General features: G+C 45.0%; 1 protein-coding gene and 1 non-coding gene across 3 annotated transcripts in view; both read left to right on the forward strand.

Moving 5' to 3' along the window:
• Window positions 1–25,294, forward strand: part of FBXO21 (F-box protein 21) — a 41,272-nt gene that overhangs the window by 10,937 nt on the left and 5,041 nt on the right. The window contains exons 5-11 of one of the 2 annotated variants that reach the window (XM_047762750.1): window positions 1,899–2,045; window positions 2,335–2,471; window positions 3,618–3,754; window positions 7,946–8,125; window positions 9,217–9,349; window positions 15,036–15,247; window positions 17,812–17,969. In XM_047762750.1, the coding sequence (XP_047618706.1) occupies window positions 1,899–2,045; window positions 2,335–2,471; window positions 3,618–3,754; window positions 7,946–8,125; window positions 9,217–9,349; window positions 15,036–15,247; window positions 17,812–17,969 (1,104 nt within the window). The remainder of the gene's footprint in view (window positions 1–1,898; window positions 2,046–2,334; window positions 2,472–3,617; window positions 3,755–7,945; window positions 8,126–9,216; window positions 9,350–15,035; window positions 15,248–17,811; window positions 17,970–25,294) is intronic. The other variant, XM_047762751.1, reaches the window with a different exon arrangement.
• LOC125117154 (U12 minor spliceosomal RNA) lies at window positions 14,516–14,663 on the forward strand. Its single transcript, XR_007132514.1, has one exon. It is a non-coding gene; the product is annotated as a U12 minor spliceosomal RNA (small nuclear RNA).

Raw genomic sequence — 25,294 nt, forward strand, 5'->3', positions numbered from 1 at the left:
ATATTACACAAATACTTTCATAAATTATGGTTATGAAATAGAGATATGACTCTTCCTTCACTTTCATTCCCTACTCCCAGTGATTTTCCTGGTTCATTGATTTTTTTTCCCCCTTCTAGTGTTTCTCATAGTCATGTCTCTGTTCTATTCTGCTGCAGGCCATCCCCACCTCCCAGCAGCAGCTTTCTAGGTAGTGCAGGCATCACCCCCTCCTGCCCTCATCAGCCAGCGTACAGTGCTGGCCCAGACTGAAACCCAGACTTTTCAGCACTCCATGGGAGGCTGCAATGTGGCCAGCTGATTTCCTTTTTTTTTTTTGGTTAAATCTCTGCCCATTGTCAGTGACCTGCATTATTCACTCAGGCCTTTTCCTCATTACTCTCCAGAGTGTCCCATTTGCTCCAGCCAGGCCACTATCCTCACCAGCACCTACAGATACACCTGGCTTCCCTTCCTCATCCGTGGTACCGCTTTTCCTTTGGATTCCCCCTTAAATCTACTCACTCTCCAAGTTCATTGCAAGTTTCACTTGTGTTAAGTTTCTCTGATGATTTCAACACCTGCAGATTTTACTGCCTCAGACCTAATCCAATAGCTGTGGCTAGTAAACCTTTTTGCATCCTTTCTGCTTCCTGTGTGTGCAGGTTGTTTCTCCAATAGTCACTATTTCTATGTTCCTTGTCCTTATGTTGTGATAAGGATATACTCCACTATGCCAAGTGGATTCTTACTGATTGATCTTGTTGATTATACCATCCATAAAGGAAGTATCTGCTTCAGTTCATTAAAATAAAATATCCTCACTGCCCTGAAGTCTTCCCATATCCATCCTGGAGTTGAGAGGCTTCTTCTCGTTATTCCAGTCAGGAATAACTTGACAAGCTTTATTTATGAAAATAATTACTTCTCTTTCATCTTTCATATATTACAATTTTCAAGCAGCCCATTAGCTCTTGGAGGTTTTTAAGTAACTGAGTAAATAGAAGTTGGCTGCAGGGTTTTGATCTTCAGTGACTGACTAGAATCATCTTACCATTGACAGAGTCTAGGGAGCGGCAGTAGGGTAAAACAGGCTGCAGAGACAGGCAGCATGCATTCCTTCAGCTGCAGGTAGGGGAACTCAGTCCCAAGGAGGCCAGTAGCCAGTCCCCAAAACCAGGACTGGGGGCCAGATCTCTTGATACCCACTGGGGTGTAGGTTCTGGTTTGAGACCTCTTGAATTTAAAGTGACTCTACAGCTGCCGAGGTGAAAATGTCCTGTAACAGATGAGCAAGTTAACCCTATGGGTCTTAGGTTGAAAAGTGACCTAAGGTGGTGAAGAGTAGTGATCAAGAGACAGTGTCTCTGGTGTGCTCTGAACAAGTTTAGCTCTGGGTTTCCTGAGTGTAACCATGTATCCGATTTCAAAGTCCAGTCATCTCCAAAGTCCATGTACTGACTCACCTTTCAAAGGAATGCTTTATTGAAATGCATATCTGTCATTGAGGGCTTTGAACATTTTTTAAAGTAAAGAACTGTCTTGTACTATTAGGTTTTCAGAGTTGTTGAATTTTGAACTCTAAGAAAATTAGGGAGAGTAGCTTGAAAAGATCTCCTCTATGATATTTATTTCTCTTAGTAGTAGAATACGGAAATGGGACGTGTATCCGGTTTTTGAGTCTATGATGTCTGAGAAAGGTTTGGTTTAATAATAATAATCATAATGAACCATAAGCTCCTTTGTTGTAAGGATGTTACTTCTTGGTGTATTAGCACCAAGGCCTGGCATCCAAGACAGGAAGCACATCTGGAGGGTGGTACAAAGAGCTCTGGCCCTGGGAGTCTGGGGGGAATGATCACTATTCAGAAAGAAAAGGTGAAAGTAGGAATTTATTTAGTACTTCTTGTTCCTTTCAGGGGCAGTCTATATTGACCAGTACTGCAATCCTCTCTCCGACATCAGCCTCAAAGACATCCAGGCCCAGATTGACAACATCGTGGAGCTTGTTTGCAAAACCCTCCGGGGCATAAACAGTCGCCACCCCAGCTTGGCCTTCAAGGCAGGTGTGGAATTGCTTTGGATCCAGCTGTATTTGCAAAACAAAACCTGAAGTAATCGGTTCATTTGGGAGTGTGTTCCCATTGTGTCCCCCAAAAGCAATTGATGACAAGACTACATGTTCACCTGGATAATGTGAAACACTTCAAATTCATATTCTCATGTCCATCTTGGATTGTCAACACCTGATGAATTTTCTCAAGGCGTTGCCAGTGTCTGCATGTTCAGGGTTATTTGGGACACTGGTCGCAAGCTTATTTGTGCTTGTGTCCTCAGAGCAGGTCTCTGTTTCAGGTGAATCCGCCATGATAATGGAAATAGAACTCCAGAGCCAGGTGCTGGATGCCATTAACTACGTCCTTTATGACCAACTAAAGTTCAAGGGGAACCGGATGGATTACTATAATGCCCTAAATCTGTATATGCACCAGGTAAATGTGGGTGTATTAGAAAATGTAGTAATGATATAGGTATATTAAGCTTATCTTTGATAAATTGTAGTTTTTTGAGGGCAAGTACTAGATTTTGTTCATGTCTCAATGTCCAGTGAAGCTTATTTTTGCCTCTACTATGAGGATATTGCTGTGGATTTTATGTCCTTCATCACAGAGCATCCTCTGTCTGAAAACCCTTGAGATAAATTCCTGACTAGAAATAAGTATTTCTCTGACTAGATGTGGTCAACTTGTATCTTTCGAGCACTAATCTGTGAAACCAGGTCTTTTTGCACTGGCCTCTGGGAAGATTTGAAGAAATATATTACTGGCTATGTCGTTGATACTTATTTTTATTTCTTGCTAATCTCCATTTTTATATCTATTCTCTTGCTCTCTATGAGACTTGTATTTTCTCTTTTTGTTTGTTTTTGTCGTTTTAGGGCTGCACCTGCAGTTCCCAGGCTAGGGGTTAAATCAGAGCTACAGCAACGTGGAATCCGAGCCTCATCTGCAACCTATACCACAGCTCACGGCAATGCCAGATCCTTAACCCACTGAGTGAGGACAGGGAATCTAACCTGCAACCTCATGGTTCCTAGTTGGATTCGCTTCCACTGCACCACAATGGGAATTCCTATATTTTCTTTTGTCAAATCTTAGACACTTGTTTTGAAATGGCCTTAACTCCTTCCTAGAAGGACTCAGATCCGAAGGCTTTTTCCAGATCGTGATTTATCTTGGCTCTGTAGGCTATATGCCTTCGATCCTTATTGCTCAGTTCTGCCTTTGTCATGTGAAAGCAGGCACAGACCATACACAAACAGAAGAGTGGGCTGTGTTCCAAAAAACTTTATACGTGGATGTGGACATGTGAATTTCTTACAGTTTTCATGAAATAGTAGTCTTTCAACTTTTTCTGAACATTAAAACTCTCCTTCTGCAGGCCATCCAAAAATGGGTGGTAGGCTCCATTTGGTTCGTGAACTGTAGTCCACACAGCCCTGATCTACATAAACCGCTTAAGCCTCAAAGCCCATCCTTGCACCTGCTGCACAGTAGGTGCCCACTAAGAACATGTGTGGAAGGGGTGAGAAGGTATGGTTCATCTCTGTGAAGCTAAAGCCCTTTTTTTCCCTCTAGGTTTTAATCCGCAGAACAGGAATCCCAATCAGCATGTCTCTGCTCTACTTGACCATTGCCCGGCAGCTGGGGGTCCCACTGGAACCTGTCAACTTCCCTAGTCACTTCTTACTAAGGTGGTGCCAAGGTGCAGAGGGGTGAGCCATCTATGACATGTTGTGATTTCCTGTGGATTCATAGCCACTGTGTTGAGAGGAAGTAACTCAACAAGAGCATAAAAGGGGGACAGGAGTGGTGACAGAACTGGTTTGTCTCTTGACTGTATCCAAGTCAGTAATCTATGTGTGGGAGAAGGGTACTCTGGATCTTTCTGTCTCATTTCTCAGAACTGCATGTGAATCTCCAATTATCTTAGAGAAAACATTTCATTTTAAAGAACAGGACTAAGAGTTCAGGGTCTTATGTGAATCTCATAGTCCCTTTGTTTCAAAGCAAATCAGTACAAAGAGTTCTTAAAGAAACTCTTACTTTCCAGTCTTCCATAAAATCTCCCCTGGCCTCCCTTCCTACAGAAGAGGGGTGGGGGAGGGAGAGGCAGTGGGGAGAGAGCGGGCAGCCCAGTTCTTGATCCAAGTGCAAAAGCAGATATTCAGGTTCTCAGCCATGGCACTCCTGTTGGACATAAAGCTCCTTTTCAGCTATAGTCTAGTTTTATTTGTTTGTTCGTTTGTTTTGCTTTTTAGGGCTGCACCTTTGTCACATGGAAGTTTCCAGGTTAGGGGTCGAATCGGAGCTGCCGGCCTATGCCACAGCCATAGCATGTGGGATCTGAGCCGTGTCTGCAACTTATACCACAGTTCATGGCAATACCAGATCCTTAACCCAGTGAGCAAGGCCAGGGATCAAACTCACATCCTCATGGATACTAGTCGGGTTCTTAACTTGCTGAATCACAATGGGAACTCCTATAGTCTAGCTTTTTTGAAAGAGTAGTTCATCAAATAGGTAGAGATAACTTTTCTTTATGTAAAAAAAATTTTTTTAAATGACTGCACCCACGGCATATGGAAGTCCCCGGACCAGAGATTGGATCCAAGCCGAAGCTGCAACCTATGCCAGGCCAGGGATCGAATCCATACCTCCACAGCACCCCACCTCCCCCCCGCGCCCCCACCAAGCCACTGTAGTCAGATTCTTAACCTGCTGCACCACAGGGGGAGCTCTTATCTTCTCTTTAAAAGTGCCATCTAGAGGGAAAAGAAACTAAGTTACTTAGTTACAGCCCGTCATTTGTGATGACATTCTCATGACCAGCTGTGGTACCCTTTGATGGAGTGATGAGCAGAATGATAGAAGATAGCTTTGAGTTAAACTGGGTTCAGACCTCAGCTTCCTCTGAGCCTCAGTTGCTTCCTCTCTAAAATGGGGCTACTATTTTTTTTATGAAGTAGTTTGAAGAATCAAATGAGAGAACACAATACTTTACATACCTGATGGAATTCCTGATGCTGGCCTCTATATTTCCACCTCTGGGTTTAGGAAATAAAACACTGCTCTAAGTCATTGCCTCCTCAATATTCTTCCTTATCCCTTTCTCCCTCCCCTTCTCTCTAGAAATAAGCACCAGTTAGTTTGAAAGTATTTGTTATTTCCATGCAGATTTTTATATTTCATTACATATGTATGTTTCCTTAAATACTAAGTACAGGCTTCCCTTGTTTTCCAAATATAATCTGTTCTAAAAATGTATTTGATGGTTTTCCTTTTGGATAGCAGGCACCCATTTTCCATTATTTTAAATGAGAAAGTGCTTTTTCAGACCATTCCCTCCCTGAATAACCTATCCAATTTCCCGAAATATCTCTAAAATATACTTAAATGCTTGTATAATAGTCCACCAAGGATTTCTGCCTGATGTAAAGCATTGAAAACACACCAATTGCCATATTATTTATCACAGTGACATTGCTGGGCACATTTGTGTATAGTCACAGGATCATTTTTCCTTCCTCAGCTTCAGGCAAATGATTTGTTAGCCCCCAAAGCACCTAGCCGATACAGACACTGAGTCCAGGGCTGGCCTGCGGGGGAGCACACAGCCTCTTCCTTAGCCAGGGGGCTGGGCTGCAATCCCTCCTTGTCCTTGCTGGACCCCACCCCTCATACCCTCAGTGTGTCTGTGTCTGCACCAAGGCCACAGTGTCGTATTGATTTATCATTAATCCTAATGACTGGTAGGGCGAGACCCCCACAGAACCCTTCAGCATTGCCCTGACTCCTCTTAGCCTGATGTCTGTGTGTCAGGTCCCTAGAATGCTTGTGTGGCTGGCAGCTGGCCCAGGAGCGCCTTTGGATTCATGGATTCACATGATCAGTATGGCCAGTGTGCTCAGTCTGTCTTTCTGCCTGTCTGTGAACATATCTCCCTCTCTGTTTGTCTTCTTTAATGTCCTTGAAAAGGTAAAAATTTTATGATTTTCTGCATTGAGCCCTTTGACATCTTGTTAGATTTATCCCTGGGTACCTTACCTTTTTGTCGATATTGTAAATGGTTGTTTAAATTATGCTTTCTAAATAGTGCTAGTGTACAGGGACATGCTTGATCTTTAGATCTGGGTCTGCTCATCAGCCCCTCTGCTGAATCAGTTAGTAGTAGTAATAATTTGTTAACTCTTTAGACTTTTCTATGTAGGCAGTCATATTATCTGAATCTTGACAGTTTTATTTCTTATTTTTTTTCTAGCCCTTGGAATTTTGTTTGTTTGTTTGTTTTTGTATATGTCTTTTTAAGGCCACACCTGCAGCATCTGGAGGGTTCCAGGCTAGGGGTTGAATTGGAACTGCAGCTGCCAGCCCTCTCCTCAGCCACAGCAATGCAGGATCCGAGCCACATTTGTTACTTACACCACAACTCACAGCGATGCCAGATCCTTAACCCACTGAGCGAAGCCAGGGATCGAATTCACATTCTCACGGATAACTGTTTGGGTTTGTTAACCACTGAGCCATGACGGGAACTCCAGCCCTTGTATGTTTTTGCCTCTGTGACTTATTCTGCTGGTCAGATCCTCTTATACAAAGCAAATAAAAACAGTGATGGCAGGCACTCTGCCTTGGGTGGGACTCTAAAATTTCAACTCAGATGCAATGTTTGGGAGCAGTACTTCTCATTGAGATTCTCAAAGCTGCCTTCTAGAAGTCCTAATTTGCTAAGAGTTTTATTAGTAATTAGGATTCTTTCTCCAAATTTCTTTTCTGTGTCCACAGATAGGATCGTATCGTTTTTCTCTTTTAATCTGCATGTGCTGAAATTTTTTTGGGGTTCAGTCCTCCTTTCATTCTTGAGGTACATCTAAGTTAATCATATGGAGTTTTATAATACATTGCTGTATTTGATTTGCTCATTTTATTTAGGACTTTTGCCTGTAAACTTGTATGCATCTATGTGGTTCTCCTAGACTCAAAAAAAGATTGAAGAGCATGCCTTATTTCTGCAACATTTTATGTGTCTTGTTAAAGATGGGTTATTCATGTGATTCAAGGAGGAAATCTGACTGAACTTAAAACATGGACATCCCTGAAACAGAGACCCACCTCGATCCCTTAAAGGTCCTCATAATGTGAATGCAGTATAGTTAGAGGTTCTGTGGGGAGAACTTTCTGCCTGTGGCCGCCTCCCTGCCTATCAGCGTGGGCCACCCCCATGTACAAGCACCCGGTTCCTAGAAAGCTGTGCCACGGCAGAAGTGGGGGCAGAAGGCTAGGGACACAGCTCTCTGTGGTTTGGAGCAGGTGCCCAGCCTGAGCCACAGGTGGGCTCAGCAGCCCTCTGACCACCTGAGTGCATCTGTTGAGCTGAAGCCAGAATCCTTGCGGCCCCAGTGGCCCTGAGATCCATGGACATTAACCACTGCTATTCTGTGGAATTAATAGACTGCCTCAGGGATTCCATAAATACTTTTCTTAACCACACTTCTGAGAGATATGCCTGGCAGTGAGTTTTAGGTTGATCTCTTTAAAAGACTATATTAGGGAACATTCTTGTGGCACAGTGGGTCTGACATTGTCATTGAAGCAGCTTGGGTCACAGTTCGATCCCTGGCCCAGGAACTTTCATGTGCCTCAGGTACAGGGGAAGAAAAAAAAAAAAAACCGTGGTAAATGGCATAGAAGTGTGCTGTTCCTTAAATATCGGTGTACTATGGTCTTAACACTGCAGAGCATGGATAAAGGTCAGATTTTAAACTTTGGACAAGATCTTGATATTTTCAGTAGAAATGTCACTGTGTTAACATTCAGTCTCTGATTTGAGCTACTTATTGGGATTTTCAGCTGACTCATTCAGCTTTAATATAAGGTGTGACTAACTACACGCACTCTTTGGGTAGGGCGACCCTGGACATCTTTGACTACATCTACATAGATGCTTTTGGGAAAGGCAAGCAGCTGACAGTGAAAGAATGTGAATACCTGATTGGCCAGCATGTGACCGCAGCGCTCTATGGGGTGGTAAACGTGAAGAAGGTGCTGCAGCGAATGGTGGGAAACCTTTTAAGCCTGGGAAAGCGGTAAGGTTTTCTTGGTTTTCCAGTCCTTCTACTGAGTGCGCATCTTTGGAGGCCCTGATTGCCTTACAGAGAGTTTTCTTTAGTGAGCCTCTCTGTGATACTGAGAAGCGTCAGAGGCTGTGTGGCACGGGTGGGACCGCCACAGCTGTCCACCCACCATGGGAAGAAACTGGTTCCCGTTACATAATGCAGTCCAGACTTCAAAGGCACTAAGTGACTTTTCTTTGAGATCTTTGCAGTGGACGTGGACTTGGACAAGTTCTCTTTAGTGAACTCTGAAAGCATTCTTCAGTAACAAGGATGTTTTAAACTGAAAGCAGTTATTTTTCACGTCCAAGTGCTTTGTTATCTTTTCATTTATACCTTTCTGTCACTTAAAAAGAAAACACAGGTATCAAATTATCTTCCTTCTGAGACTAAGGAAGTTTGTCTTACAGGGAAAATAGAAAATTGTACATTGTAGTAATAGCTCTCTATCTAATGGCAGATTTTTTTCTTTTAATAGACTCTTTTTTTAAGATGGTTTTAGGTTCACAGCAAAACTGAGCAGAAAGTACAGAGAGTTCCCATCTACCCCCCCACCCTCACCCTACCTCCAGGTACCCACAGCCTCCCTCATATCAACATCCCCTACCAGAGGAGGGCATTTGTTACAATTGATCAACCCAATTTGACACATCGTTGTCACTCAGAGCCCATAGTTGACATTAGAGTTGGTTCTTGGCGATGTACAGTCTATGGATTATGACAAATTTGTAATGACATGTACCCACCAGAGTATCACACAGAACAGTTTCACAGCCCTGAAAGTCCTCTCTGCTCCACCCATTCAGAATTCATTTTTCGTTACGTACAGTGTTAGCGAGGTGACTCCCTAAGGAAAGCAATTATGATTTTAACTTATTGGAGTACAAAATTTATATTTCTTGTGTATTTTCTTATTAAGAGCATTATAACTATGCTAAACAGAAGTATCAGAATCAGAAAACGTGTGGGATTTGAGTCAGTTACTTATAAAACCTGGGCCTTGAAAAAGAGGGTCTTAGCTCAGAAGAAACAGAATACAGCAGGATTGATTTCCCCTCCCCCAGGGAAGGCATCGACCAGTCATACCAGCTCCTGAGAGACTCCCTGGATCTGTATCTGGCGATGTACCCGGACCAGGTGCAGCTTCTCCTCCTCCAGGCCAGGCTCTACTTCCACCTGGGCATCTGGCCAGAGAAGGTAATTATTTTACTTTGATGCTTTGCACTTGCCTTAGAGAGGGAAATCCTAATTGAAAGGCGGCTCATACAAGTTTATCTTTGTATTGACATGAGGGATAAACACAGATTTATTCAGAATTTCCCAGTTATGACCCACTGATAGAATTTTTTGTCTCCTTTTATCCTACTAAGAATTGGCTATCCTGCCCAGAGTTGCCCATTCTCTCTTTGGTCAGTGGTTTAACCTGGCAGAACCACAAGGCCTCTGCCCTACCCCTCACCCACTGGGGCCCCAAGTCACCCTCCTCAGCAAGGGGAAGCAGAACTTTCAGTGTTCAGCTTCCAGCTGTGCTGTTAGTGGCTGAATTGTACCCCCACCTGATGTAGGAAAAGGAAATCTTAGATGTGTTTAGGTCTAGCTGCTGGATGTGTTAGGGACTGGTTATGCCCTTGGAGGCTGTTGGGTTTTGACGCTGTTGCACTTTGATTCTCGGGTGTGTCCGGCCCCTTTTGGCCAGCAGCAGGAACTGTGTTTGCCATCAGCACCGCTCCTTGTGAGCTCTGGGTGCAGCAGGTGTGTGCTTCCAGTGGCAGCCATGCCAGAACGGCTGCATGCTCCATCACGCCCATGCTGTTCCATGGGAAAATGCTAATAATCCATTTTGTTGGTTTAGAACAGCCTGGTGAGAGAATTGAACTGTGAGCTCTCACAGGAACATCACCATACAATCATCAGCCCTGTCACTAGAAAGTGGTAAAATCTTCCTTGAGAAAGTAAATAGTCTTAGTGACACAGCATTGCTTGGATTTACATTGTCTCATTTATTTACAACATCAGAGATCTAGGAACCTAGAAAAGGACACGTCAGCAGGAAAGGTCCTAGGCTCCTATCTGAAGGTGTCATCTGTAGCCTAGGCAGCAGGTGCCCTCCCAGAACAGCCCTGTGATCTGATAGAAGAGTAACTGGAAAATCGGACTCCCTTCTGAGGTCACTGCGTGCCTCCTAAAACCTTACTGTCCATAATTGAATGGTTTACTTTTTTTTTTTTGCTTTATTTGTATTTGATACCACGACATACATAACTAATTCCTGTTCCTTTTTACTTTGCATTAGTTAAGAAATTTCATAGTAATTCTAAAATGCAGAGATCCTTTCAAAGTGTGGTTCCTTATAAATGGATTCTGTGCTTAAATGACCCTCAGCCTTAGGAGTAAGTTGACATCCCCTCTTGGGAGGAGCATTTGCAGAGGTCCTGGCAGCCACACCTCTGATGACTGACTTGGTTTAGTGCTTCTGTGTTGCCTCTGGGGAAGTCATCTTCTCACATGTCAAGATCAACTTCCTGCTAAGCAGAGGTCGCAGAAACAAGTTTCTCAGTTGTTACACGCAGACTGTTCCCCCCCCACATGGTGACCCTTTATGGGCTGCTGGGGTCTGGCACCCAGACACTCCCCCCATTCTGAGATCAGGAAGGAAATAGCCCCATCCCTCTACATGGCAGCCCCTCCCTTGCATGAACTGTGCTCTCGATGCAGAAATGACCCCAAGATGGCAGAGGAAATCAGGGGCCCCCAGTGAGGAAGACTCCAGCGGGTGTGGAAGCAGTTAGAAAAGGTTCCTCTCTGAAGGAAGGACCCATAAGGCCGGGGAACGATTTCAGAGGACAGGGAAGTAGGTTCTTGCAGTGGTAGAAGCAGCCTGAACCAGCACAGAGGGGGCAGAACCCACTGCTTCAGACACTTCCAACACCTCCTTCTAGCTGTTTTTTTTGCCCTTTTACAAATAATGAAACTGAGGTCCTGAGAGAAGTTAAGGAATTTGCCAAGGTCTCCCGCACAGGTATCCCTCCCTGGCACCAGATATTTGGCTTCCAAGCCCACCCACATGCAGGGCCAAGGCAAGGTTGTTTCTACAGAAGCCAACAATCAGTCACTTCCTACTTCCTGCTGCCAAACCTGCATCTTTATTGTGATCCATAGTTATCCCTTCCCTCCATTTTCTACATTTCAGTGAGAAAGATGTCCCTCAGTTCCCAAGGCAAACCCCACCATGTCCCGGATCTAGCCTGCTGCCTGTCCCTGGACTACTAAGTTCTCCTTTCTGCAGCTCCCTGTTTCTACTGTCTATTGTCGCATTCCCATTAAACATACTCTGGTCTCTCTTTGAAAAAGAAAAAGCACTCCCCTGAGGGCCCTGGCATTGCCCTTACCTCTCTGCTCCCAGCACAGCCAAGGTTCTTGTGACGCCTCCTACCCTGCCGGGCCCCCCCCTTGTTAAACCATTCTCCTCATTGCCAAACCTAGTAAATACTTGTCTGTATGTATCTTTCTTGTCACTCAGGGGTCATCCCTGCCCAAAATACTATCCTGGGCTCTTGCTAGTACCTTGTTTTGTCTCTCCCTTAAAGGCACCACACTGTGGGGTAGTTTTTAGATTTCTTTTAATGAGCCCCGTTCCCCTCAGTGATCTCACTGGATCTCCTTGCCTCAGTTGCCATCTGTAGGCTCCTGAATCTTTGATTCTCTGCCAGGCCCTGGGCTCCAGACTACCATGTCCAGGTGTCCACTGTATGTCTCTCTCTGGCTGTGTCTCCTAGGTTGTCTCACAGGCCTCCTGCCAGGTTTCCTTCCTTTTCCTCCTGGACCCTTTGAAATCGTTTTATACACTGTAGCCATAGTAGTCGTAACAAAAAGTATATTATATCCCTTCATTGCTCAGGACCCTCTGAGTGGCTCCCCCACAGCCTTGAAGGTCAGGCTCCAGCACTCCAGCACGGCCTGCTATGCTTGGCGGCCTGGCCCTGCCTGCCTGAACTTCCTTGTATAGCCTCTGTTGCCACAGCTACGACCTCCCTTCATCCCTGTTCTCTTGCTTCTTCCTCAGCACATGCTGCATCCATGCCTAGAACTCCTTTCCTATCCCTCAGCTCCATCTACTGGCAAACTCCTGCTGAGTCGTCAGCTTAGGCTTTTGTCTCTGAACCCCTTCCCTGCCCCTCTGCGTCAGGCCAGCCCTGGGCTTGAACTTCCACCAAACTTGTCTGGGTGTGTCACAGCTGCTCACTTAGCCATCCTTCATGAGACCATGCTCTGTAAGGACGAGGACCGTGTTTTGTTCTTTACTGTAGCTATTCTCTTTGCTCTCAGCACAACTCCTGCCACCCAGTAGATGCTCACACAATTTTTATTTGAATGAATGATTAAGAAATCATTAGATATGAATGAGAGAGGAAGTTCGAAGAGAGTACCCAATTTCCCAACAAGTGGCGACTGTTTGGCCACTTTGAATGTTCAGAGAATAGACCTGTTTCGGGGTAGGAGAAAGTGTTCCATCTGGGTGTGTTGAGCCTCTATGACCTGGAGCCATCCTACAGAATTGGGGGCCTCCCAGCATCAGCAATTGGTAGCTGAGGCCTCCAAAATAGAAGAGAGAAGAACCACTCCAGTGGGTGTCCAGAGGAGGTGCTGGGGGCTTCAGGGAGATCTCAGGGGAAACCTGCAGTTATGAGGCTGAGTTAGGGCCCCTGGGCCCAGAGCCACCTGGCTTTGTGAATAGGATTTGCCTGCTGGCTGTCCCTGGCTGCTTTCCAGTGGTGGTGGCAGAGGGGAGTAGTGAGTAGGAGACCGTATGTCCCACAGCCTCAAATATTTACCTTTGGGCCCTTTACAGTTGCCAGTCAGGGCAGTAGACCCCCTGTTCCAAGATCTCTACCCTCAAAGTTTTGGGCTCTGGGGATTCTAGGCCTAGATACATTGCTGGAGACATCACTGTCCTTCAGGAACATGCCAGGCCCTGTTATGGCATCTCCTCTGTTTCTGCCCTCCCTTTACCCCCCTTGCCAAGGGGGGCTCGGGGCTAATTATCCCTGAACCATAGCTCCTTTTCTTGATTCTTTGAGACCAAGACTCCCTTTGTGCTTTGAAGATTGAGGTTATGTGTCTTTCACTCAGCTGGTGGGAAGGGACTGCCAGGAACAGAGCAAAGGCTGTACCCATAGAAAGTATGAAAGAGTCGTCAGGAGTAACTCGTTGGCAGTTCAGAGAGGAACACAAAAAGCTTACCATGAAATCCCATGCTTCTAGCAACAAGGGACAACTGTCGTTAGTGTCCTCTAAATTAAAAGGCCACTGCTGGAAGTGGAAGTGGACGGGGTTGGCTCCTAGCTGGTACTGGTTGAAACTGGGTTTGCTACTTGGGGTTATACCATTCTGGTCATTTTTTATGTGTTTGAAAATTTTCCTAGCAGTTAATTAAAATTCTCCTCTTCCTGCTTGGGTGTGATGGTGATTGAACCCTGGGAGTGGGAGTCAGCCCAGGTTCATGTTCTCCCTGCACATCTTCATAACACCGTGACCTCAGGTAGTTACTTACCTCGAATAAGCCTGATGCCTCTTCTGGAAATTGGCAGTGACTGGACTGCTGACCCTCAAGTTGGGAGGATTAAATAAAATAAAAAATGTGTGGGGCTTGGTTCAGTGACCAGCAGAGAGTAAGTATTTGGTAATCATTTAGACCCTTGTGACTCTCATGGAAGACAAGATTGTGTTAATCTTTAGTTGCATAAAACTGTAGTTTTCATAATATTTTTATAGGCTCACAGAATATCAGGAAATAGAGCGCTTATTCATCATTTTTGATAAGTAAATAAACTAATTCAAAAGTAAAACAGCGAATTTAACAGATCTGGGACTAGGTTGCTCTGTCTGCTCAGCATCAGTAAGTAGGAATTGATCCTGCTTCCAAAGGAGAGATGCATAGAGACCCTTGTGTTAGCTTTCTTTGAACTTGTATTTTTCCTTAGAGGCACTGGGTACAGTAGAAAGAATAGAATCTTGGAGTCAGGCAGTTCTGCTTCTGCCAACTAGTCAAGTAAATTCCACAGACACAGGGCTTCTCCCTGTCCACTTGAATACTGAATTCCACTGTGAGTTAAAGTAACTGAAACGACCCATAGGATTTCAGAGCCCTCATGTGTACATCTTCATTCTTCCAACATAACATCCTAAATAAGCTGCACTGAGTTGCATCACTCCAGTGCCCTCTGTCCCCTCCCCTTCTCCTGCAGCAGCCCTGTCACACATCCTCTTGATCTTGATTGACATAGCATAGCATTTCTCTTCCCTTTTAATGCGTGAGTTTCAGGTTAAAATTGTTTCCTTTTTGTGTATAAGAAATTGCATCCCATGTCTTAAACTCATGGGTAAGGAAAAAACAGTGGGGGTGACACCTGAATCCTCACTGCTAATGTGAGATGGACTTTTGAGTGGGTAAAGGTTGCCCCTAAGGTGACCTGCCTACTTTGTGGGATGCCTGGGAGCTGCAGTCTGCCCACCCACTCCCTGACACTTAAAGAATTAAAAGAAAGAAAGAGAAACTGAGCCACCTTATCACCCTACAGAAAGAACGAACCTGTTAGAGTCCACCTGGATCAAATGTGCTCACCCCATAGAGAGTGTCGCCTCCCCACCCCCGGTTTCTCAAGAATTCCTTCTGGTTACACTGGTTGCATTTGGATGCCAGGCCCAGTCCCCGGCATGTGAAGTGAGTCTGCCGACTCTGGGTGTCCATAGTGCTGACGGGGTGAGAGCTCACAGAGACTGGGGCCATGAGCCTGGCCCGCCTCGCCATCCCTTGTCAAGTTAGGTAGGTCTAAATCCCGTGCCAGGAAAAAGAAAAGGCCTAAATGAAAATATTATCTCCTAGTCTTTCTGTCTTGTCTTGAAGGTGCTTGACATCCTCCAGCACATCCAAACCCTAGACCCCGGGCAGCACGGGGCAGTGGGCTACCTGGTACAGCACACGCTCGAGCACATTGAGCGTAAGAAGGAGGAGGTGGGCGTGGAGGTGAAGCTCCGCTCCCACGAGAAGCACAGAGATGTCTGCTACTCCATTGGGCTCATTATGAAGCATAAGAGGTGAGTGCCCCAGCGTCTGCCCCGCAAGGCTGCAGAGGACACAGAGCTGGGAGCCCCGCTTCTCAGCAGTGGCAGGGATGTGCCTGAAGGGGACCTGACTGGATGCAGCTACTGAGGCCGTCGCAGCAAGGACCAAAGGCCAAACCATATCTTTAACTTTTTTGTTTTTTAAGAAGCGGCTTGCTCTCCTAACGGGCGATCTTCTGATGTTCAGTGACCTTCTCTGGGGGGTTGGAAGCACTGTCAGCAGCGTTCTTCTCCTCTCTTCACTGTCCTCGATCTCTACCCTGGTCTCACTTTCCTTAGAGCTGAGTGTGGGCAGGGCATCGCTGGATCCTAGGGTTTGGGCATGGCCGATAGATAAGAGTCCCCAAATTAAAGTGCCTCCAGAGCAGCTGTACTGACTTATATCCCACCAGCAGGCTGGCACTCATTGTCTCATTGTCAATAGCATGTGTTAGCGCCAGACCTTTAAAATGCACATATGTGCTAAATGGCAAATGGCATTTCATTGCGGTTTTTTTAATTTAATTTTATTTATGTATTTATTTCTTGATTGATTGATTTATTTGTCTTTTTGCCTTTTTCTAGGGCTGCTCCCATGGCGCATGGAGGTTCCCAGGCTAGGGGTCGAATCGGAGCTGTATCCACTGGCCTACACCAGAGACACAGCAACACGGGATCCGAGCCGCGTCTGCAACCTACACCACAGATCACGGCAACTCCGGATCCTTAACCCATTGAGCAAGGCCAGGGATCGAACCCGCAACCTCATGGTTCCTAGTCGAATTTGTTAACCACTGAGCCACGATGGTAACTCCTCATTGTGGTTTTAATTTGCATTTCCCTGGTCACTCCGCAGGTTGAGGTTCTTTTCCTGTGTTTACTAGCCATACAAGTTCTTTTGATTAAGTGCCTCTTCAAGTATTTTGCTTATTTTTCAAGTGAGTTGCAGATAAGTTGCAAATATCTTCTCAGTTTTTGGCTAATGTTTTCCATTCTTTTTTCACTTTTTTTTGTGTGTGTGTTTTGTCTTTTTAGGGCCACATCCATGGCATGTGGGGTTCCCAGGCTAGGGGTTGAATCGGAGCTGTAGCTGCTGGCTTACACCACAGCCGTAGCAGTGCCAGATCCAAGCCACGTCTGCCACCTATACCACAGCTCACGGCAACACTGGATTCTTACTGAGCAAGGCCAGGGATCAAACCCACATTCTCATGGATACTAGTAGGGTTCATTAACCATTGAGCCACGATGGGAACTCCAGTTTTTTTTACTTTGTTTGGAAGTTTAAAGCATATATAAGAGGAGAGAGGATCGTAATGAACTAGAGGATGCCCCTTTGTCCAGCTTCAGTACTTATTATCATGGGGTCAGTCTTTTTTTGTTTCACCCCCTCCCCCTCTTTCCTGGCACAAATACCAGATATCATTTTATCTGTAGCTATTTCAGTGTGTAGCACTGAAAGACAAGAGCCCTCTCTTCTTTAAAAAAAACGCATTTACCATTCTCTTGTCATATCTGAGAAAAAAACAGTTCCTTAACTTTATCAAACATCTACTGAGTTTGTGTTTCCCTAATTGTCTCTCTCTCGTATATATATATATATATATATATATATATATATATATATACACACACACACACACACAATCAGAATCCTTTAGTCTTCTTAATTTTAATGCTGTAAAATTGGTACATCTTTTCCTTTATAGATTGTACTTTAATACTAAGAAACCTTTCCATATCCTGAGTTATGAAGGTTTTTTCCTCCCCCCCTCCCTTTTTTCTAAAATAGGGCCACACCTGCAACACATGAAAGTTCCCAGGCCAGGGCTCAAATTGGAGCTGCAGTTGCCAGCCATAGCCATAGCAACTGAGCTGCATCTGCAACATACACTGCACATTTTGGCAAGCTGGTTCCTTTAACCCACAGAACAAAGCCAGGGATTGAACCTGCATCCTCATGGATACTGGTCAGATCCTTAAGGCACTGAGCCACAACAGGAACTCCCTAAAGATATTTTCCAAGTTCTGCATTTTACATCTAAGTCTTTGTTCTGCCAAGAACTGATTCTGTGTATTGGTGTCAGACCTGAATCCTGATACCTTTTTCCATTTAAATAACTGCTTGTCCCATCAGTCTTTGTTGAAAGAGTATTCTTTTCCAAAGCACTTTTTTTTTAATCACCTCACCTGCAGCATGTGGAAGTTCCTGGGCCAGGGAGTGAATCCAGGCTGCAGCTGCGACCCATGCTGCAGCTGCAGCAACCCTGAATCCTTTAGCTCACTGCACCAACTGGGAATCGAACCCACACCTCCACAGTGACCTGAGCCACTGCAATTGGGTTCTTAACCCACTGTGCCACAGTGGGAATTCTAAAGCACTATATTAATAAGAGGGGTTTATAAAGGCAGGAGTAAAATTGATTAAACATGATATAAAAGCAGGTAAATCTGTAGGAATGTGAGCTTAAGAGAAGCCAAGCCATTATCTCTACATTTCATAGCTGCCGTGACAGGGTCCCAGGGAACTTATTTGGCACTGCCCTTCTGTTAATTAGGTATGGCTATAACTGTGTCATCTATGGCTGGGACCCCACCTGCATGATGGGACATGAATGGATTCGAAACATGAACGTCCATAGCCTGCCGCATGGCCATCATCAGCCTTTCTATAATGTTCTGGTGGAGGACGGGTCTTGTAGATACGCAGCCCAAGGTAAGTAGCCAGTTCTGTCTATACTTAGAAGCACACATTTGAGCACTCAGATAGCTGGCACAGGTCTAGTTTATTCAGAGATGGCAGGTGTCTCGCAGCCAACCTCATCAGGGCTGATCCCCAGCTAAACGTGGTTGGGTGTGCATTGGTGCTACCATACCTCAGGTTATCCAGTCACCACAGCCAGGACCCTGGTCCCAACTGTTGCCAGCCTCTGTGGTATTTGATCTTTGCCTCTGCCAGTCAAATTACCAAAAGTCCTACTTCCCCGGCACTGCCATTGGCTCCTTGCAGGCAAGGAGGCTCAGCTTGTGCCCTGTTCATCCCCTGCCTTAACTGGAAGCCACTGAATAGGCACTTTTGAGGGAGCCACTAGCACCCTGAGATTGGCAGCCAGTTAGTTGTGCGCCCCAGAGACACCCTCAAGTGGCCACTGTGGGAACTGAAGTCCACAGCACAGGCTTTAAGAGCACCTGGGAGCCTCAGCAGGTACTTGGTAGGTGTTCGGCTGGGGTACTCCTGAGGCAGAGACAGCACTCCTCTTCTTTGTCCCTTCATTTAATGGGATGAATTTTATTGCATGCCTGCCTTTCAAGGCATTCACAATGTTCATTTTGTTAATAAAAATGAACATGAATGCTAATGTGGTGATGGTCTGTGACAGGCAGCATTCTAACGTATATTAGCGCCATTTGAGAACTGTAATTAGCATCATAGTTATCCACATTTGATACATGAGGAAACTGAAATACATAGAAACATTTACATTTTTTGCGTACTGAGTATGAGTCGAGGCAGCCTGGCAGAGAGCCTTCTCCTTAACCATCATGCTGCACCTTTTCAAATGTGTCTGACCTGGGAGTTGCCGTTATGGCTCAGTGGTTAACAAATCCAACTAGGAATCATGAGGTTGCGGGTTCAATCCCTGGCCTCGCCCAGTGGGTCAAGGATCCACCATGGCCATGAGCTGTGGTGTAGGTCGCAGATACAGCTCAGATCTGGCATGGCTGTGGCTGTGGCATAGGCCAGCGGCTACAGCTCTGATTTGACCCCTAGCCTGGGAACCTCCATATGCCGCGGGAGCGGCCCTAGAAAAGGCAAAAAGCCAAAAAAAAAAAAGTGTCTGACCTAAAACGCCAGGTTTGACCTAACTCATTATTATGTTCTGATAAATCCAATAATAGAAATGTTGGATGTATGAAAATCTCAGGAGTATCAAAAAGATTAGAAGAATTTTCATATTAATTGTTAATTCATCAGAAGCTGAGAGAGGATTGGACATAAGAGAAATTCTCTTTATTGAGACTACAGGTCATTTAACCTCCATCAGCAAGCACCAGGGGAGGTTATAAGAGGAGCGAAGTGCTCCCTGTGTCTGACAAAGGCACTGACAGTGATTTTATTTAACTTTTGAAGCTGTGTCCCATAAAAATTTAACGCACCCCCAACTCATCAGTGCGTAGGCGTTCCACGCTGCATGTCAGAGAGCGTATCACAGGAGCAGAGGGGCCAGCGTCCATGGCTTCACCTGGTATCTTCATTGCCCATTACATGGGGTTAATATCAAGACTTTCAAAATCTGATATTTGAGTTTCTAGAAATGTTTATGTTCACTTTAAAATGGGCTTTTTAGAGTAATTAAAACTGAGTATTTGGATTTAAGGTGTTCTGAATTTGTCCAGTGTCCACGTTGAAGATTCAGGAATTCATCCTAATCATGTCTTGTCAACATGCATTGTAAGAAGGGTTAGAGTGAGGCTACTGTAATGACCTTGTTAAAAAAAAAAAATTAATGTCTGCCTGTCAGTTTCACACTCTCTAAACATGAGATTGAACTGAGTGGTCATGGGTAATGCTCTTAGCAGATTGCCTTTTTTAAGTTTAAATTCTGAGACTTAAATTCGTAGAACCAAGTATCCGGTATTACCATGTGATGGCTGTGCCTCTTCCTGCTGGCAGTTTTGTCAGTCAGCATTTCCTGGGCACATGGTGCCCACGGGTGCTGGGAAGTGGGGGTTCAGTGCTGAAGAGGAGCTCCGTCGTAGCCCCAGGAGGTGACTGCCCTGCAGAGCCCTTTCCTTGGGGCTCTTCCATCCTTCACTCCTGTGGCCTCATTAGCAGTTGATGTGCTGGTGCCTCTCAGAGCCTTATTTCCAATCCCAGCTCTTCTCTGGGCCCACGCTCACCTTTCTAGCAGCCCTAGGGTACCTGCTCATGCAGGTACTCAGGTTCTTCAGGCATCTCAAATGCTCTTACCTGAGCTCTTGAGTCCACTCCCTCCTCACTCCAACCCTCTCCTGTTTTTCTCATCTCCTACAGTAGGCCCGCCCCCAGCACCCCCATGCTTGCCTGGGCACTGGCTGTTACTTCTCTGTCCCTCCCCTCATCACACATCCAGTTAGTCAGCAAGCCACACCAATTCCATCTCTGAATGCCCTTCCCCTCTCCATGCCACAGATGTTTCTTACCTATATTGTTTTATCTTCAGGTAGAGATTTTACTTTTTTGCTTAACAATTTGAAAGAATATTGCAGACAACATGACCTAAATACTTAAATCATGCATCTTGTAAGAATAAGGGCCCTTCTCTGTATTACCACAGTTATAGCATTATAGCTAACAAATAAAAATGATTTCATAAATACCTAATATTCAATCAGTAGTCACATTTTCCAATTGTCACAAGAATAGCTTTAGAGGTGTGTGTTTATCCATTTTTAATTCATGATCTATCCAGGATTCAGGCACTATGTTTGGTTATTAGGTCTTTTTAGTCTCATAGTAAAGAACAGTTACTCATTTCTCATGTTTTTAACTTTTTTTGCAAGACTTTGACTTTTTGAAGAATCAAGGTCAGTGAGTTATAGACTGTCTAACATTCTGGGTTTTTCTTTTTCTTTGTGTGTTGTCTATGAACCGGAAGCTAAGCCTGGGTTTAATTAGATCAGGTCAGTGTTTTGGCTGACATGCTTGTTGCTCTCAGGTGCTGTGTGTGTCAGTTGCATCTCATCCAGAAGTCATGGGGTTCCATGTTCCATTGTTAGCGAGGCAGAGTTTGGTCACTTGGCTCAGACAGTGACTCGCTATAAAGACAGTTTTCCTTCTGCAGGTAACAAATTCATAGGGATAAACTATGCCATCCTGGATATGTCCTGTTCCCTAATAACCATTATCCTTATATTTGTTTTTGCGCCTGTTGGCACCCCTTTCCTAAATCATGATATGAGAATTGCAAAATGGTGATTTTCTACTGCAAGTATACCCTCTAGTTCTGTAAACAAGAGCTTTGCTTCCCTTCCCTATCTTGCTCTCTTCCCCTCACCCCTTGCACCCTATCCCTCTCTCCTTCCCCGCTCCTCCCACAGATTCCTGGATTTTTTATTTAGTGTGTTATAATCATTTGGAATAATGTTATGCTCAAATTAGCCCAAATTTAGCCAGTGGGAGACCTGGAAAGGCTAAATTTTAAAAACACTAATTTAAATATGTTTTTGAATGTTTCTAGGTTAATATATTTGCATTAAATTATTTTGTTTTTAAACTTTTTCCTGGTCTAAATTTTCAACCTTTGGTTCTAATGATCCTAGTAATTTGGACAGAGCCCATTAATGAATGCTTTTTGTTTATTTAAGCTCTCCACAGAGAGTTGAAGAGTGAAATTATAAACCACATATGTGAGTGCCATCTTCAAATAGTTTTCGTCTGCACAATTAAGAGAAAATGTCCCTCAGTATGTTGGTGGGCTGTGCAGCATCTTGAGTGTTTGTCATTTTGTTCCCACTAGGGGGCATGCTGTAGTATTTTCTTGATGTCACAACTCCTGTCTCCACTTCCTGTGCACTTACTTCTTAGATACTGCAGAAAATGGCTATCACAGATGCTCTGAATTTAAGCCAGCTGACTGTATTGGAAGGTCAGGAATTCAGCTGCGATGTGAAAACCTAGATCTTACATGTGTTTCATGTATGATGATAAAACGCTTGGTTGAATGCAGACGTGTGCCCTCACCCACTGTTCATTTCCTTTTCCATGATTTGTCTGCCACTTCCAAACCAAAGTTTCCACCATACACCTCCCTCATACACTCGCACAGTGCATGGCAGTCTGCACATGCTGGCAAGTGTTTGCAGACTCCCTGCATCAGGGCTGAGTGTGCACTTTCAGCCATTCAGAGGCTGACCTTCTTAGGACAGCAAAACACTGTCATTCATAGGATTTGTCTGATAAATGGGGGTATGTCCGCACTTGGGAATAGTGAACTGCAACCAGATAAACCAGTTGCAGGCAAATGCTTACTGTTTGTTTTCTGGGAATAAACAGACATAAAACAATATGGAATTTTATTTGAGTGCATATAATTTTATTTAGCTACATACATGTATTTTCATAGAAGAAGGACTTGAAAGATAGACTCACACTGATAGTAGTTTCCTCTCAGGAGGGGGCAGGATGACAGATACCCCCAGAGGACTCAGGGCTACTCTTTCCAGAGGTTTACAGGAATGTATCCATATATTTGGGGGTAGCTGAATTTTTTTTTCTTTTTTTACAGCTGCACATGAAGCATATGGAAGTTCCCAGGCTAGGGGTCGAATCAGATCTGCAGCTGCCTGCCTACACCACAGCCACAGCAATGTGGGATCCGAGTCACATTTGTGACCTACACCACAGCTCACAGCAACACCGAATCCTTAACCCACTGAGCAAGGCCAGAGATTGAACCCAGACACTATGTTGGGTTTTTAACCTGCTGAGCCATAACAGGAACTCCCAAAGATTTTTTTTTTCTTTCTTTCTTTTTTTTTTTTTTTTTTTGGTCTTTTTAGGGCAGCACCCACAGCATATGGAGGTTCCCAGGCTAGGGGTCGAATTGGAGCTTTAGCTGCTGGCCTATGCCACAGCCACAGCAGTGCGGGATCCGAGCCTTGTCTGTAACCTACACTACAGCTCACGGCAACACCAGGTCCTTAACCCACTGATTGTGGCCAGGGATTGAACCCACATCCTCATGGATGCTAGTTGGGTTCATTAACCGTTGAGCCACAACAGGAACTCCCCAAAATTTAAATAAAATAAGCAGACAGATTTCTCTGAAAATTTCAGAGAAATCAGAAATTCTTCTCAAGATTTTTCCAGTACTTTTAAGTCATCCCTATGTAATATTTTGCTCTGTCAAGTTTTAGGTAACTTAGATTTCTTATTCTTCTTCACATTTTTTAAAAAAAATTATTTAAAGTAGATTGGAGGGAGTTCCCATAGTGGTGCAGTGGAAATGAACCCAACTAGTGTCCATGAGGACAAGGGTTAGATTCCTGGCCTCGCCCAGTGGGTCAAGGATCCACCATGGCCGTGAGCTGTGGTGTAGGTTGCAGACGCAGCTCAGATCCAGCATTGCTGTGGCTGTGGTGTAGGCTGGCAGTTACAGCTCAGATTCAACCCCTAGCCGGGGAACTTCTATATGCTGTGGGTACAGCCCTAAAAAGCAAAAAATAAAATAAAAATTAAGTAGATTGGAAATTTTTTTCTACCTCATACATAGTTGTCAACTTCAATGCCTTGTTTCCTCCTTTAAAAACTTTCTTCTGTTAATACATTTTTCCTGTTTTGCTGGGAGCCCAGGCAGATATAAACACACTGAATTCAGTCCATGTTCCTTGTTAACAGCCAGAAGCGGGGCCATGAGCACCCTCGTGGGCCATTACTACCCTTCCTGGTTTCTCCAACCTTCCTTCCTTCTCATGCATCTTGTTTTGGGCCAACATTCAGAATTCTCTGCAGCTGCCCAGTTGAGTTATCCTTACAGATGTATGACCATGACCTGACTGTGACCTTTTTGCCCCCCTCCCAACACTCAGACCCAAGTATTAGCCAACATCAAGCTGCTGCTTAATGATAAACAGAAAGGGAGCTGGGAGGAGCACTGCTGAAACATGTGTCTGACTTCCTTCAGAGCAGCTGTCGGCCACATTTTGGTCCAGACAGCTCTTTGTTGGGGGGTGTCATATGCATTGGTTTAGAGGCACCCTGGGCCCCTGCCCATGCGATGGCAGCATCAGCCCCTGGTCATGACAACCAGAAATGTCTTCAGATGTTGCTGAGCATCCTGTCAGAGGCAGAATGGCCCAATGAGAACCAAGGGTGGCAACCCCAGATGCCTTGCCCTCCTTTTAATTTGTCTGTAGCCCTGTTAAGGCCCAGGCCATGGTTGCATCCCCTGGGCCTGCCCAAAGTTTCACCCGAGACACATCACTCACCACAGGGCCAGGGAGCAGGCCAGACAGCCAATTTTCTCAGCCAGTGGCATTTTGAAACATCTAAGGCTTTTTTAAAAAACATTTGTTGAAACTATGTGTGGAATGAAGTAAAATCTTCTCCAGAGCTATGATGGTAACAGTAGGGGGAGATCAGAGTTAGCAGACCCCCCAGTTTCCTTTAGAAAACCCCAGGCTCCTATCTGCGGAACACTGTCCCCGCAGCTGGCCCTCCCAAGGCAGCCAGGCCCCCACCCTCTGCTGGCAGGGCTGCCTCCTGGCCGTGCATGAGAATATGTCCCTGGAGCTGAGCTGGCCAGGTTTGAGCCCCGGCTGAATCCTTGGGCATGGTCCTCACTCTGCACTGCCATCAGCTGCGCTGCAGACGGGCATCGTGACATGAGCCCCTGGAGGAGCCACATGGGCGTTACATGAGCCTGGTGCCCATGAGGGTGCTCACTGTACATGCTCAACTTAAAATAATTCATTTAAAATGTGTAGTGTATGTGCACGTCATGTGGCAGCTCAGGTATGTGGCCTTCTGGGCTTTTTATAAGTCATAATGTTTTTACCCCTGCTTTCCCCAGAGCAGCTTGAGAACAAGTTTTCCTGGCTGCCTAGGATTGTGCTGAATTAACATGCCATCGTTTATTTACACAGTGGCCGAAGCTGGACATTTAGATTGTTAGTACATTTTTTGTTCTCCTAAATGATGCTGGGGTAATCTCTGAATCTTTGTCTTTGTACGTGATTTGCATGTGATTTCTTTAGCAGTATCGATTTGTCAAACTGATTTGTCCCCAACCATAGTCTGAAGTAACAGCCTAAAACAACTGTTCTTGAGATCTGTTTTGTGGTAAGAAAGTTATTAGAGATTGAATTGCAGACCCTCTCCCCTTCTCTCTAAAGACAGCTACAGGCAGTGCTTCTGAAAGGCCTATGTTTATCCAGTGCTCTCTGGGGGTGCCGGGCCCACAAGGCCCTGAGTTTGAGTTTCAGGAAATGCAGTGAGCTGCTTGAGAGAGAACCAGCTGCCCCATTGGCACTAGTTAGGCCATCATCAAGACTTGTGCA

Source organism: Phacochoerus africanus, chromosome 15, assembly GCF_016906955.1.
Source record: "Phacochoerus africanus isolate WHEZ1 chromosome 15, ROS_Pafr_v1, whole genome shotgun sequence".
Classification (NCBI taxonomy): Eukaryota; Metazoa; Chordata; class Mammalia; order Artiodactyla; family Suidae; genus Phacochoerus; species Phacochoerus africanus.